The following is a 16,072-nucleotide window of genomic DNA, read 5'->3' as shown; positions in this document are numbered from 1 at the left end:
TGTAGATTGATTAGCGTCTGTAAATTGTAAATTATCCCTAGGATAGTAGGATAGTAGGATAGTGTCAGCGTTAAGAGGTGATTGCTGGTTAGCGCGGACTCGGTGGGCCAAAGGGCCTGTGTCCACATTAAATCCCTAAAGTACTAAAGATATGACAGAGATTTGGTTCAGACCGACCATTAAACCTATTCCTGTCATACATTAACAGGTTTAGGACTCCACCCTGATTATTTTACTAATGTGTCAAGTGGCAGGCCAAAGGGCAGGAGAAATTCCAATCCTTGCAGACATGTCAGTAAATCTGATGGGAAGATATTTTTAGGTGAAAGGGGGCAGTGGTTTTATCCAAACAGTTGGCTCAGGTGACACTTGGATTGACCCCCCCCCCCCCCCCCCCGCCCCTTACCCGAATCTTAACAAATTCTCGTTAAATGAGGGTCGGATTGTATTTTCAGTTACTCCCTCAAGCCTGGCTCATACTCCTCACTTAAGGGGAGATCTCGGTGCAATTGAGAGAGGATATGCAAAGGTGCAACTACAGTGGAGAAAAAAAACAGCCAAAACGAGTCAAATTATTTGTTGCTTCCCAAACCAGATCAAAGCTCATCAATGGGTCAATCGTTTTAGTGTAGTTATAGAGATACAGCATGGAAACAGACCCTTCAGCCCACTGATCCCTCGCCAAGCATTTATTACCTGTTCACACTAGTTATCCCACTACACACTAGGGGCAATTTACAAATGCTAACCAACCTACAGACCCGCAAATCCTTTGGATCAGGAAAGAAACTGGAGCATCCAGTGGAAACCCACGCAGTCACAGGGAGAACGTGCAAGCTCCACCCAGACCGCACCCGAGATCAGGATCGAACCCGGGTCTCTGGTGCTGTAAGGCAGCAGCTGTACCAGCTGTGCCACTGAGCCGTTTGTAGCCACTTTCACCAGTTTGCTTTAAGACTTCCTCAGTCCCCTTGGTCTCTGTTACTTGACTCAACAAAATTCTGGAACCATTGTCAGCAGTGCTGGGAGTTCGGGGAGACACCAGATGATAGAGATAAGAAATTGCAGCTGCTGGAGTCTTGGGAAAATCACAAAGTGCTGGAAGAACTCAACAGGTCAGGGCAGCATCTGTGGAGGAAAGTGGACAGAGTTGATGGCATCTGCTAGGCTAGGCTGACTCTTCAGTTCATTGATCCAGTCCCCGAGGATACAGGACCTTAAAGTGAGAATATAAGAAATTGCATACCTTCTTAGGACGATCGAACTTTTCAGAGTCTTGGAGGTTGCAAGATGGTGCCAGAACACAGCGACTCTCTGCATGCTGTTCCAGAAGAAGACCTATTGTACTTGTGTATAGTATGACATGACTAGGAACATGCAGAATAAGTTTTTTACTGTGCCTCGGTACATGTGACAATAATACATGAAACATTCTATTCTTTCTAGATAAGCCATTGAGATAGACAATGACTGGCTTCTATTCTGGATCTGTGGGTTCGGAGGTGACGGTGGGACTCCCAGATTCTTCCACAGATGGGCGGAAAGTGGCTGAGTGGACAACCTGAGGGTAGTTTGGGTAGTGCGCTCTTTCCACCACCTTCAGCTTCTGTGTACCTGGACTCAATCCCAGTGCAAATCCTGCACCACTTTGACCATTGAAGGGTCAGTTTTCGAAGAGTCAGTGGGAATTTTTCAAATTGCTTTACAACATAGATCATTCAGTCCATCAAGTCTATGCCATCTCTCAGTTTTATCCCACCAGTCCCATTCCCTCACTTAAATTTTCTCTGGAAGCCATTCTCTAACATGCCCATTAACTCTATTGCATTTGTGCAAGGAAAGTTTACACATATCCTTGAATTTTTCTCTCTGTCTCCTGGTAAGATCTTCACAAGCCAAAGCTCAGATCTGCCTGAGGGTAATTAGGGTGTCAGTGTCGGGCACGGCAGCACTGGAGGGACACTGGCATTGATTCAATTATTCTGCCAGTGGATGTGGAGGATTTTGAGGAAATGTTGGTGGTATCTTTTCAATGCCTTGAGGTGTCTGCCCCACTCTCATCCAGTTTCTTCCCCACCCACTTCATTTGCCCAGCACCCACACACTCCTCCGACTCCCTTTTTCCACCCCAATCTGCCATCCTACCTATTTTATTTGGTCCCATATTCCACCTTCCTTTCCAACAGATCTCATCATCTGTTGCCCCTCCACTAATCATGTTCCAGCCTCAGTTATCTCCTCTCTTCTCTCCCCCAACCTGAATCCATCCACTGGTCCACCACTCCTCTCTGAACCCACTCAATCTATGTAAACACTTTCCCCACCCCTCTTCTTTATGCTACCCATCATCCCTCTACTCTTTTGGTCCAGATGAAGGGTCTCGATTTGGAAAATTGTCTGTCCATTTCCCTCCACAGGTGCTGTCAGACCCCTTGAATTTCTCCAGCAGATTGTTTTGTGCTCCCTTATCACAGTCCCTCCTTCTTCATAACTGGACCCCTACTCCTTCATCCCTGCTCCCACCTGCATTTCCCTGCAACTGACTCCACAGGAAAACCTCAGAACCTGTTGCTGACACCCCCTTCTCACCCCTGCTATTCCCCCGATTCACTGCCAAGTCCTTTGCTCTCATCACTGACCTCTCCTTTGCCCCTGAACCGCCCCCATCACTGCCCTCATCATTGACTCCACTCACCCTTCTGCCCTAAACACTACCCCATCATTACCCTTGTCTCCTCCGCACCCCTGCACTTCCCTGTCATTACACTGTCTGCCTTCCCACCCCTCCTTTTCCCCATCACTGGCCCCCTCCTTTTCCCCTACGCCACTGAACCATCTCCTCCTTCTGGCAGTGCCCTCATCATTGACCCTCCTCTGCCTCTGCCCTCTACCCTGACCCTCTTCGCACCCCTACATCTCCCCACCCCTCCCCTAGGCACTGCCTTCATCATTGACCCCATGGGCCACCCCCCTGCCTCCATCACTGATCCACTCCCTCTGCCCCTGAGACAACAACTGCCCTCATCACTGACCTCTTAACCCCAGACCCATCCCACTCTGCCCCCCCCGTGTTGCTAATGAACTTCAACACGCGGCAGCTGCATTCTGGGAGCCAACATGGCGCTGCCCACGGTGAGCGGTCGTGGTCGTGGTCGTGGAGCCCGTCCTGGGATCGGGTTCGAGCGGGAAGGGAAAATGAACGCGGAGAGCTGGGTTATTGTGGGAAAGGGGAGAACGGACTGCCTGCCTGCCGCCTGCACCTATCCCAACGCCCCTTGCTCCATGATCCATCTCCGGCGTCTCGGCTGCTATCTCCCCTCGCCTGAACTGTCCCATCCGATCCGATCCTCTCCCCCTTCCCCTCTCCCCCCTACTCCCGGTCAATCCTCTCCTTCCCCGCTCGGCAAATCCACTGCTTCCCCTCGCCCCCGGCCAGGTCTGAAGAAGGGTTTAGGCCCGAAACGTCACCCATTCCTTCTATTTAGAGATGCTGCCTGTCCCGCTGAGTTACTCCAGCATTTTGTGTCTATCTCTTCAACCCCCCCCTCCCCCTACCCCTACCCAGTCCTCTCCTTCCCGCTCCCACCGTTCTTCGGCTGTGTGAAGAGGCTCTCCTCCCGATTTGGTAGTTGTCTTGTGTTGGAGGGAACTGCAATGCTGGTTTACACTGAAGATCGACACAATATGCTGGAGTAATTTAGCGGGCCAGGTAGCATCTCCGGAGAAAAGGAATATGTGGCGTTTTGAGTCGAGACTTTTTTCAGACTCCTTGTCTTGTGCTTTCGGGATTGTTGCAGGCTATCTGGATTTGGAGCAATGTATCCTGCAGAAACTATCCTCATATTTAAATATTCATTTCAACAGGATGATTCTGAAATTGAGGAAACAAAAGAGCCCCGTATACGAGAAACCCCAGAAGATATCACCTTCAGTGCCATTGTAAATACGATTGCTTTCCACCCAGCACGAGATATTATCGCAGCAGGAGATGTTGATGGAGATATATATGTGTATGTATTTCTCTGTAGAGATATATTATGGTAACCAAAACAATGCTCTTAAGTATTTAGGTCAGGAAAAAGAGTGTAAGCCTTTGGACTACATTATACTGGTGGACATCAGCCTTCTGCAGATTGCCTTGCAGCTCATAATCAAAGCATAATGACTAGTAGGAACTGCAGATAGACACAAATGCTGGTGTGAATCAGCGGGACAGGCAGCATCTCTGGAGAGAAGGAATGGTTTAGGTTTCGGGTAGAGACCCATCTTCAGACTGAGAAACAGGAGAGACGGAAACATAGAGATATGGAGGGGTAAGGTGTGCAATTCCATGGCGTGCTGTTTAATGGATTAGAAGATACACCTATTAAATGCAAGGGTACATTAATAGGTCACATCTCTGCTAAGTTTCCGGTGTCTGTAATTGTATTGCCTCTCTTGTTCAGAATTGATTCAATATTTTTTACTTGGTGGATAGGATGCTGTTTTGAAAAATTGATAATGGCCACGTCTAACATCGTTAAAGTGCTTTCTTGGTCACTTCAACAGTTGGGCACAATTAATGTAATGTCAGAGACCTCTCTTCAAAACTAGAAAATGTTTAAATTGCCTGTGGAACTCTTTGACGCCATTTGAGCTTCAAAACTGCACAATGTAATTGTGTCATTTTATTTATTCCCTAAACCCTAATCTCCTGTTAATGCTTCAACTTCCAGCAAATATTGACTATGATATAGTTGGGATCACGGAGACATGGCTCCAGGGTGACCAAGGCTGGGAGCTGAAAATCCAGGGATATTCAATATTCAGGAGGGATAGACAGAAAGGGAAAGGAGGTGGGGTAGCGTTGCTGGTTAGAGAGCAGATTAACGCAATAGAAAGGAAGGACATTAGCTTTGAGGATGTGGAATCGATATGGGTAGAGCTGCAAAACACTAAGGGGCAGAAAACGTTAGTGGGAGTTGTGTACAGGCCACCTAACAGTAGTAGTGGAGTTGGGGATGGCATCAAACAGGAAATTAGAAATGCGTGCAACAAAGGTAAAACAGTTATAATGGGTGACTTCAATCTACATATAGATTGGGTGAATCAAATTGGCAAGGGTGCTGAGGAAGAGGATTTCTTGGAATGTATGCGGGATAGTTTTCTAAACCAACATGTAGAGGAACCAACGAGAGAGCAGGCTATTCTAGACTGGGTATTGAGTAATGAGGACGGGTTAGTTAGTTAGCAGTCTTGTTGTGCGTGGCCCCTTGGGCAAGAGTGACCATAATATGGTTGAGTTCTTCATTAGGATGGAGAGTGACATCGTTAATTCAGAAACGAGGGTCCTGAACTTAAAGAAAGGTAACTTTGAGGGTATGAGACGTGAATTGGCCAAGATAGACTGGCGATTGATTCTTAATGGGTTGACGGTGGATATGCAATGGAAGGCATTTAAAGACTGCATGGATGAACTACAACAATTGTTCATCCCAGTTTGGCAAAAAAATTAATCAGGGAAGGTCGTGCATCCGTGGATAACAAGGGAAATCAGGGATAGTATCAAAACAAAAGATGAAGCATACAAATTAGCCAGAAAAAGCAGCCTACCAGAGGACTGGGAGAAATTCAGAGACCAGCAGAGGAGGACAAAAGGCTTAATTAGGAAAGGGAAAATAGATTATGAAAGAAAACTGGCAGGGAACATAAAAACTGACTGCAAAAGCTTTTATAGATATGTGAAGAGAAAAAGATTAGTTAAAACAAATGTAGGTCTCTTGCAGTCAGAAACAGGTGAATTGATCATGGGGAAGAAGGACATGGCAGACAAATTGAATAACTACTTTGGTTCTGTCTTCACTAAGGAAAACATAAAAAAAATCTGCCGGAAATAGCAGGGGACCGGGGGTCAAATGAGATGGAGGAACTGAGTGAAATCCAGGTTAGCTGGGAAGTGGTGTTAGGTAAATTGAATGGATTAAAGGCCGATAAATCCCCAGGGCCAGATAGGCTGCATCCCAGAGTACTTAAGGAAGTAGCCCCAGAAATAGTGGATGCATTAGTGATAATTTTTCAAAACTCTTTAGATTCTGGAGTAGTTCCTGAGGATTGGAGGGTAGTTAATGTAACACCACTTTTTAAAAAGGGAGGGAGAGAGAAAACGGGGAATTACAGACCAGTTAGTCTAACGTTGGTAGTGGGGAAACTGCTAGAATCAGTTATTAAAGATGGGATAGCAGCACATTTGGAAAGTGGTGAAATCATTGGACAAAGTCAGCATGGATTTATGAAGGGTAAATCATGTCTGACGAATCTTATAGAATTTTTCGAGGATGTAACTAGTAGAGTGGATAAGGGAGAACCAGTGGATGTGTTATATCTGGACTTTCAGAAGGCTTTCGACAAGGTCCCACATAAGAGATTAGTATAGAAACTTAAAGCACACGGTATTGGGGGTTCAGTATTGATGTGGATAGAGAACTGGTTGGCAGACAGGAAGCAAAGAGTAGGAGTAAATAGGTCCTTTTCATAATGGCAGGCAGTGACTAGTGGGGTACCGCAAGGCTCAGTTCTGGAACCCCAGCTATTTACGATATATATTAATGATTTGGACGAGGGAATTGAATGCAACATCTCCAAGTTTGCGGATGACACGAAGCTGGGGGGCAGTGTTAGCTGTGAAGAGGATGCTAGGAGGCTGCAAGGTGACTTGGATAGGCTGGGTGAGTGGGCAAATGCATGGCAGATGCAGTATAATGTGGATAAATGTGAGGTTATCCACTTTGGTGGCAAAAACAGGAAAGTAGATTATTATCTGAATGGTGGTCGATTAGGAAAGGGGGAGATGCAACGAGACCTGGGTGTCATGGTACAACAGTCATTGAAAGTAGGCATGCAGGTGCTGCAGGCAGTGAAGAAGGCGAATGGTATGTTAGCATTCATAGCAAAAGGATTTGAGTATAGGAGCAGGGAGGTTCTACTGCAGTTGTACAGGGTCTTGGTGAGACCACACCTGGAGTATTGCGTACAGTTTTGGTCTCCTAATCTGAGGAAAGACATTCTTGCCATAGATGGAGTACAGAGAAGGTTCACCAAAATGATTCCTGGGATGTCAGGACTTTCATATGAAGAAAGACTGGACAGACTCGGTTTGTACTCGCTAGAATTTAGAAGATTGAGGGGGGATCTTATAGAAACTTACACAATTCTTAAGGGGTTGGACAGGCTAGATGCAGGAAGATTGTTCCCGATGTTGGGGAAGTCCAGAACAAGGGGTCATAGTTTAAGGATAAGGGGGAAATCTTTTAGGACCGAGATGAGGAAAACTTTTTTCACACAGAGAGTGGTGAATCTCTGGAATTCTCTGCCGCAGAAGGTAGTTGAGGCCAGTTTGTTGGCTATATTTAAGAGGGAGTTAGTTGTGGCTAAAGGGATCAGGGGGTATGGAGAGAAGGCAGGTACAGGATACTGAGTTGGATGATCAGCCATGATCATTTTGAATGGCGGTGCAGGCTCGAAGGGCCGAATGGCCTACTCCTGCACCTATTTTCTATGTTTCTAAATACTGTTCCTTTCATTGATATCATTAACTCTCCAGTCACACCCAAATTTATTCCCGCTAATTGCATTGTCACCCATCATCTTCCAGCCATTACTTTACATTAATTATATCCTTAAGACTTGGAGTCAGACGCCAAAAAACATCAGGTGCCTCCATGGTTTCTTCCCTTTTAATCAACATCACTTTCACTGTGTTTTAGGCAAGGAAGAAACATGGTTCTGTTTGATCTTATGCTTTTTAGTATTAGTGTTGAACAGTTGAATTATACAGATATATATGATTCTCTGCTGTATTGAGGCATTTAATCAATGGTTACAGCACCCTTCTGAGGTGGGAGCAGAGAAGGATGAGGGTACAACACCAAGCAGAGTATCAAGGGAAACAAAGGAAAACATTAGCAGGAAAATAGTGACCGTCTGCCTTGAATTGTGTTGCAGTTTCTCCTATTCGTGTGAGGAGTCTGGAAACCAGGAGCTGTGGTCCTCGGGGCATCACTTGAAATCCTGCCGGAAAGTGGCATTCACCGACAATGGGGAAGGTAGTGCCTCAATTTATTATCAATATTTGCAGGAAGGGGAGAGATGGGAGGGGGAGTGATTAAATTAATATTTTTCATCCATTTATTTTACTGAGGAGAAGATCAAGAAAGCTAACAAATTTAAACATAGGAGTTGTGATGTCTTACTGCAGTATACAAATTGCCAAAGGTGGTTGAGTTCTAGTTTAGATTATAAATGCTTTGCTTTGAATGGTGCCCAGTCAAATCATACCATGAATATATTAATACGTGATTAAAAAAGTGAAATGATTACAGTGGATAGTGGTAGATCCTCTTTGGTGACAACAACATATCAGACTTGAAGGGTACTTGAAGATTACCTAAAACATGGTGACCTTTTTGTACTGACTCAGTGTGGTCTCCTCTCTGACACTCTTATACATAATATGATTTGCCTAATGTATAGAAGGTTAGTCACTGAACTGCGTGCTAAGATACAGGATCTACCATCATATGGATAGGCATGGACTGATTCAGGATAGTATGCATGGAATACCCACAGATCTGAAGATTCTTGATGAGGCCACCAAGAAGATTGATGAGGGCAGTGCTGTGGATATTGTTTATGTGGTCTTTAGCAAGACATTTGACGAGGTCCTGCATGGTAGGCTATTCTTGACAATTAGATCACATGCATTCTAAGGTGAGGTAGTGGGATTAAAAATTTGCTCTTATATAATGACTCTGTCGGCGGTTGGATTTTATAGCATGTGTGTTATAAGAGGATCAGATGCTGGAATTGCTTAGCTGGTCAGCCAGCACCTGCAGGGAGATAACCGCACATGATTTCAGTGCGATCATGACTCAGAACTCACATGGTGTTTTCTTCTTTGCAGGACTCTTTACAGTTTCAAAAGATAAATCGGTTCACATTCTCAATGTTGAAAGAGGCAAGTTGACGAGGAGGATTCCCAAAGCTCACAGGTACTGACTCTGGCTCTTCCCCCCCCCCCCCCCAAACCGAATGAGCGGCAGAGAGCAATGGGCGTAGTTGGGTGATCCCAGGGCAGAGTTGGGACTGAGGCCATGCGAAGGGGAGGTCGACCCGCAGAGTGTGAGGGTTGAAAGGAACGGTGATAGGTGAAATGCAAAGTATGATTTATAGATGGTCATCCAAGAGTAACAGAATGGACCTGTAAATGTGGAGTGCAAAGGGAGAGGATGATCCATTTTGGAAAGTCAAATGAGGCAGGACATAAACGGTAAATTGTAGTGTTCCAAGGAATGTTTAATGCATGGAAACGGGGCCTTCAGCCACCAAATGCATGGCAACCATTGATAACTCGTTCACACTAGTTCTATATTTTCCAACTTTCCCACCTAAACAGCGCAGGTCAATTTACAGAGGCCAATTAACCAACAAACCCGTACACCTTTAGGATGTGGGATGAAACCAGAGCACCTGGAGGAAACCAGGTTAAATTACCCCGAACAGAGTTTCAACCTGTGTTCCCAAAGTACTCATTGCGTCACAGGAACAACAATGGGCCTTTCGGTCCATCATCTCATTCCCCACACACTCCCCATTCACCAACACCTGGTCCATAGTTTTCTTTTGCCTTGGCAATTCAAGTGCTCCCTTGCATAATTAAATGGTTTGCGAGTACCTACCTCCATCATTTATTCAGGCAGTGTGTTCCAGATTCCAACCATCCCTGGTGGAAAGAAATCTTCCTTAGATCTGAACTACACCTTATTATCCCCTAACAAAACTTTTCCCTCTAATTTTGGATGCCTCTGACATGGGGAATAGTTTCCTATTATTTAGTTTATCAGTGTCCCTAACAATTTTGAACCCCTCTATCAGATTCCTCCTTGCCCTGCTCTACTCCAAGGAATGCAAACCCAGCCTCTCCAATCTATCCATATAACTGAAATGCTTCATCTGGTGAATCTGCTGTGCACACTTTCCAGTGAATTGCATTCTTCCCGTAGCATTGCTATCAGATAGTACACTGTATTCTAACTGCGGTGAACCAATGTTATATTGCGCCATTATCTCCTGCACGTTGCGTTCTATGCCATATTGATAGGAGTGCCTTCCTCACCTCCCTATCTACCTGTGCTACCATCTGCAGAAATCCTTACACTTGTGCACCAAATTGCCTTGTTAAGGTGTTTAAGAACGAACTGCAGATGCTGGTAAATCGAAGGTACACAAAAATGCTGGAAAAACTCAGCGGGTGCAGCAGCATCTATGGAGCAAAGGAAACGGGCAACGTTTTGGGCAGATAATGTACATTATCCCATTTTCTCCCCCATTCCCATCCCCAACTCGATTCTCCAACTACAATGCTATTCTCCTACTTGTAACATAGTACTGTAAATTAATTGTTAATCTTCTCTGGCTATATCTATTTCATCAGATTAAATATGATCCTCATCTCAATTTATCCACAGCCTTTCATTTGTTTACTTGATTATATTTTAATGCAAAACATTTCTAAGTTCATTATCACTTTTTGTACATTGTCCAATGTTGTTCTGCCTTCCCATCTGGGAATATATTCTCCAGTTTACCTCTCTTGAGTACATATGTTTCTCCCCCCCCACACCACCCCTCCCACCACATCGGACATCTCCCTGCCAATGCCTCCCCCCTCTCCTGGGTCATGCCCTGCTGCCTCGCCACCCCTTTCTTTTCCCATTCTTCACCTGACACCCTCACCCACCTCCCATTCTCCGGCTTCTGCCATGTTGTTGACTTAAACAAAAAAAATATTCAGCCACAGGATCGTGTATCACCTATCACATAACTTAATGGGATTCCAACTCCTCCCATCGATCCACTAACCTTTCTCGCTCAGCCACCCTCCCATTTGCTTCACTTTAACCCTGGGTCTCTTGTTTTTATTTCCACCAGTGTTGCTATTAATAGCTTGAAGCTGATTGATGAAAATCTTTTTGCTACGGGAGACGATGATGGTTTGTTGAAAGTTTGGGATTTGCGGAAGGAAACCTCTTTCATGGAGATGAAAAACCATGATGATTATATTAGTGATATCACAATTGACCAGAATAAGAAGATCTTGCTTACAACCAGGTACAGAAACAACTCGGCTAACTGGATGGGTTCACCTTAAAGGTTGACTCAGTGAATAGTAGTTTTGCCTCTTAGGTAAAAATTTGATTAATTCATGCATACTCCATAGACATGATGTTACATTGTGGTAAGGCCCTTTTGCAAATAAGGTGCTCTGCAAAGTGATCACCTATTCTGTGCTTGGTCTTGCTGGTTTGAGAGCACCAAATGCAGTAGATCAGGTTGGAGGAGGTACAAATGAATGCCTCACCTGGAAGGGAGTTTAGGTCCCTGGAAGATGGTTCAAGAACATGTATTGCACCAACAGTAGCAGGGTATGGGGAGGGGTGGGTGAGGAAGGATTGAACCAAGGGTCGTAGGGTATGGTCCTTGCAGAAAGTGGAGAGGGGATGATATAACTGGCAATGGGATCATGTTGGAACTGAAAAAAGCGGTGAAGGATGATGCGCTGGATACTAAGGCCATTGGAGTAAAAGGTGTGGAGCGGGAAACTCTGTGTTTGTGGGAAGAAAGGTGAGAGTAGATGTGCTGGAGATGGAGGTTGGCCTCTCTATGTGAGGGTTCCATCAGCCATGGCACAGGATGAGCCACATTTCCAGAGGAGGATGATCTTTTGCAAGTTGTAGAGCAGAATACCTTAGCTGGAAACAGATGCGGTGGAGACAGAGAAACTGAGAGAAAGGGATGGCATTCTTATGGGAAATGGGGTGGGAGGAGGAGTAGTGGTTGTGGTAGTCTATAGGTTAATAGTAGATATTGGTGGATACGTTTATCTCCTGATCTAGAAAGGGAAGAGAAGTGTCAGAAATAGACCAGATGAATTTGAGGGCTGGATGGCCATGATGGCGAAAGTGTTGAAGTTGACAAGATGCACCACGGCAGCATTAGCGTCGTTGTTGATGTGGTGGACAACGATTTGGGGAGTGGCGCCAGAGTCGGATTGAACAAAGACAGTTTCATGTAACCAACAAAGCCAGATGCAGCTGGGATTCATGAGGCTATGTTTGTTGCCTGCATTCTTTTTGTGACCACGTAGGCTTCCTCAAGGTGTTCCAGTTTTCTCCAACATCTCAAAGACACGTGGGTTGGTTGGCTGCTTTTGCTATGAGGAGAATGAAGTGAGTTTAGTGTAAATGGGCATTAACTGTCAGTACTGATTTAATGCTGAAGGGCCTATTCCCATGCTGTGAATCCATGATCCTACAACTTGTGCATAAGTCACTGAAACTCCAGACAGAGAAGGCACAAGGTCGGGATCGAGCCCAGGCCACTGGAACTGTGAGACAGCAGCTGGCATGCCACTAGCATGTATTGGTTGTCCATCTGATCTCTTCTGCACCTTGTGTTCTCTATTAATTTGTCTCTCCCTCCTTCTGCATAATGGCTTCTCACATTGTCCTGTTGTCTCTCTAGTGGTGATGGTACGATGTGTGTTTTCAACATTAAGAGACGCCGCTTTGACCTGCAATCAGAGTTTCAGGATGGTGACCTTACATCACTGGCTATAATGAAGGTGAACTCTTGCAGAATTGAAATGTATTTGGATTAAACATTGTGAAACCAATGGCCATGATTCTTAACCACAGAGTAAATTCTTACAAGAATATGTAGGTGAGGTAAAACTTCGTAACCACTAAATAAACTTTAAAAGCACAGAAAAAGGTCATTCAATCCACAGAGTCCGCGCTGACCATCGATTGCCCCATACACTTAACACTATCCTACGCACTTGGGACAATTTTACCAAAGTCAATGAACCTACTAATTTGTACATCTTTGGAGTGTGGGAGGAAACTGAAGCACTGGGGAAAAAATGCACCCTTTCATAGGGAGAATGTACAAACTCCATACAGACAGCACCCATAGTCAGGATTGAACCTGTGTCTCTGGCACTGGAAGGAAGCAGCTCTTCTGTTGCGCCAATGTGCCGCCCTTACATAATACCTGTGACATGACAGCCAGAAATGTATGCAAGGCATAAACTACAGCTAAACTAATGTTGTACGCTGTTCTAACATAATTCCCCTGATCTTGTGCACCAACGAATAAGGAAAGCATCCCTTAATCTCTTGTAACTACCACTATCCTTAAGAATCCTTGAACATTGACTCCAAGGATAACACTGGAGTCCTCCCATTTATTGTACGTTCCCTGGCCTTGTTGCACCTTCCCATCATGCCCATTTCCCGCAGTCTGGAACACCCCTCTGTATTTCAGGGTCCACAGGGCCGAACTTGCAATTTTCTTTAACATGCCCCTTTAGTTTATTCACTTGCTCAGCGGTTACAGGATGAGCTGACTGAGTGCAGCATCTTCCCCTCAATGAGTCAGAGGCTGGTTAATGAGACTGGAACCCAGGCAGAGTGCGGTGCTAATTAACCTTCTTCTGTTTGTGAACAGGGAGGCGGCAAGGTGGCCTGCAGTTCATCAGAGGGAATGATCTACATCTTCAACTGGAATGGGTTTGGGGCAACCAGTGATCGATTCCAAGTGCAGAGAGAATCCATTGACTGTGTCGTGCCGATCACTGATAACATTCTTTGTACAGCTTCCATGGATGGAGTTATCAGGTGAGAAAGCACGTGTTGTAAAGCATCTTCTCTGCCCCCGAGTCCTTGCGCTCAGCCTGTTATGTCCTGAACAGTGTGATGCCCACCATGTTGTTTCCGTACACCCCCCACGGGCTCTTTGTGCTCATTCTCCTTTACGGCATCGTGCCCACCACGTCCCTTCTCCGCCTACTGGAATTGATAACCTGTACTTGGGTTTTCCATTCGAAAGGTAACAGTTATGATTATTGAAGTGTGAGGATTATGCACTTTAGTTAGTCAAAAGAGATTAGGCAGCAGTAAGTAATACAATGGGGATTTTGGAAAAGAATGTTCTGGGAAAATTTCTCTATACATTTTTAAAGGCAGTATGAGAAATTATGTGTTTTATTAATAGAAGGATAGAGTTTGATAGGAATCTCACCAATCATAATTAGGATTTAATTGGAATATCTTCATTTCTGGGACCAGACATTAGAATGTCAAACCTTTTCTCAGGTGAAAATATACTTGTTATCACAGTATGAAGCTTCAATAGTGTGCGTGTCTTCAAATCGTGTGTTTGTTTCTCCCAGGGCCGTTAACATTCTTCCCAATCGAGTGATTGGGAGTGTGGGGCAGCACCCCGGCGAGTCTATCGAGCAGATTGTCAAGTCCAGAGAGGGCCATTTCCTCGCCAGCTGTGCCCATGACGAGAAGGTGAAATTTTGGGATGTCTCTAACTTGCATACAGTCATTGTTGATGACTACAGGAAACGGAAGAAGTCCGGGAAGCTGGAATCATTAAGCAAGAAAGCGTTTGGCTATGGGCCTGGGAGTGGCTTTTTTGCTGATCTTGCAGAGGAAAGTGTCGAGGGAGAAGAGAACAGCAAGAGCGACGATGAAACCTTTGATGCATAGTAGGCTGTGCCTTTCCTGTGCCCTGATCAGCTGCCAAGCTTTGTGATTGGATTATATCATCTCGTGCAACAAAAAGCTCGTCTTCCTCTTAACTTGTGCATGTTTGTGCAAATGAGTGGATCCCAGAGTCGATATTCTGCCAAAATAAATTTCTTGTGCAGAAACTTCTTCCATTTACAAAGTTGGGTTGTTGAACTGAGAGTTGGGTTAGTTGTGCTTCTGAAGTCAGGCAAGGACTCTGGCTTCCCCCCAACTCCAATTGTGTTTTTTTTTTTTTTTTTTTTTTTTTTTTTTTAATTAATTTTTTATTATTGGAGATAGGTACATGATCTATTACATCATTGTTACATCATTTTTAAATTGATAATATTGTCAGTTATTATTACATTGTCTCCAATACTTTTTGCATTTTTCTTCGTTTTTTTTTTTTATAACTAGATAGGGCTAAAGGGATAGATGAAATAGAGAGAGGGAAGAAGGAAAAAGAAAACTAAAATAAAAAATAAAAAAAGGAAAAGGAGTGAAAGAGGTAATTGAAGAAGAATGGAAAAATTTGTTAAAGTTTAAAAACATCATTCGAGATATGTTCGTACTTTTCGAAGTATATCCAATTGTGTTTTAGTTGGACAAAGAAGTAAGACAATGGTAATTATCTGATATAGTTTGTCTTCAGAATTGGTTCAATGGACTATTAATCCCACATATCAAAATACCTTGCATTCCAGTTCAATTCTAAGTTTATTGTCATATGCATGAGTACAGCTCGGAACAGATAAAAAGAAAATCCTTTGCTATAAAGAGCAATGACTCCATAGATTGAAACATCAAAGACTGTTGTATGGTGTTACAATATAATGTGTTGGCAGAAGCCAAAGGACAGAGTGACTCCATGTGACCACCCAAATGTTTTGTTCGTTCCATCTGTGCTGATTTTATCACACTTGTGCCTAATAAAATGATTGTGTACATTCTGGTTAAAAAAGAATTGGTTTAAAAAAGGGAATTATTTGTCTTCATTATAAAGTAAGAAATATGAGTGGAAAACAGCAATGGTTGATAATCCATCATTTTCACACAGAGTGGTGAATCTCTGGAACTCTCTGCCACAGAAGGTAGTTGAGGCCAGTTCATTGGCTGTATTTAAGAGGGAGTTAGATGTGGCCCTTGTGGCTAAAGGGATGGAGAGAAGGCAGGTACAGGATACTGAGTTGGATGATTAGCCATGATCATATTGAATGGCGGTGCAGACTCGAAGGGCCGAATGGCCTACTCCTGCACCTATTTTCTATGTTTCTATTATATGATGGCTCTTTATTAAAATACAACATTCATTGGTAAGGTGGGTGAATAATGGCTTAAGAAATGGATGGATGCTACAGAGATGTTTGTCAAGTGACCTCACTATCACCCCAGCATCCCTCAACTTCCAACACACTGCAAACTTTGCTCTTACTCTCACTTGTATCGCCCAATATCCC

At 44.3% G+C, this 16,072-nt stretch overlaps 1 protein-coding gene across 3 annotated transcripts; it reads left to right on the top strand.

The window, feature by feature from the left end:
• Nucleotides 1-3,056: 3,056 nt before the first annotated feature.
• Nucleotides 3,057-14,860, top strand: wdr55 (WD repeat domain 55). Of its 3 annotated transcripts, none has more exons than XM_055658844.1 (8): nt 3,057-3,132; nt 3,865-4,010; nt 7,981-8,081; nt 8,939-9,026; nt 10,966-11,145; nt 12,559-12,658; nt 13,546-13,715; nt 14,270-14,860. In XM_055658844.1, exons 1-8 carry the CDS (start codon nt 3,118-3,120, stop codon nt 14,592-14,594), a joined length of 1,125 nt encoding a protein of 374 aa, XP_055514819.1. In that variant the 5' UTR covers nt 3,057-3,117; the 3' UTR covers nt 14,595-14,860. The 3 variants fall into 3 exon arrangements, with proteins under 3 accessions (XP_055514819.1, XP_055514818.1, XP_055514820.1); XM_055658843.1 differs by lacking the exon at nt 3,057-3,132 and adding an exon at nt 3,181-3,213; XM_055658845.1 differs by lacking the exons at nt 3,057-3,132; nt 3,865-4,010 and adding an exon at nt 4,073-4,313.
• The last annotated feature ends 1,212 nt before the right edge of the window (nt 14,861-16,072 follow it).

This window comes from Leucoraja erinacea, chromosome 29, assembly GCF_028641065.1.
Source record: "Leucoraja erinacea ecotype New England chromosome 29, Leri_hhj_1, whole genome shotgun sequence".
NCBI lineage: Eukaryota > Metazoa > Chordata > Chondrichthyes > Rajiformes > Rajidae > Leucoraja > Leucoraja erinaceus.
This window is presented reverse-complemented; position numbering and strand designations above follow the sequence as displayed.

Bases quoted from the DNA above. Each gene is read 5' to 3' on its own strand.
- wdr55 (XM_055658843.1), top strand. The intron at 12,659-13,545 runs GTGAACTCTTGC...GTTTGTGAACAG, and splicing joins CATCACTGGCTATAATGAAG to GGAGGCGGCAAGGTGGCCTG. The intron at 13,716-14,269 runs GTGAGAAAGCAC...TGTTTCTCCCAG, and splicing joins TCCATGGATGGAGTTATCAG to GGCCGTTAACATTCTTCCCA.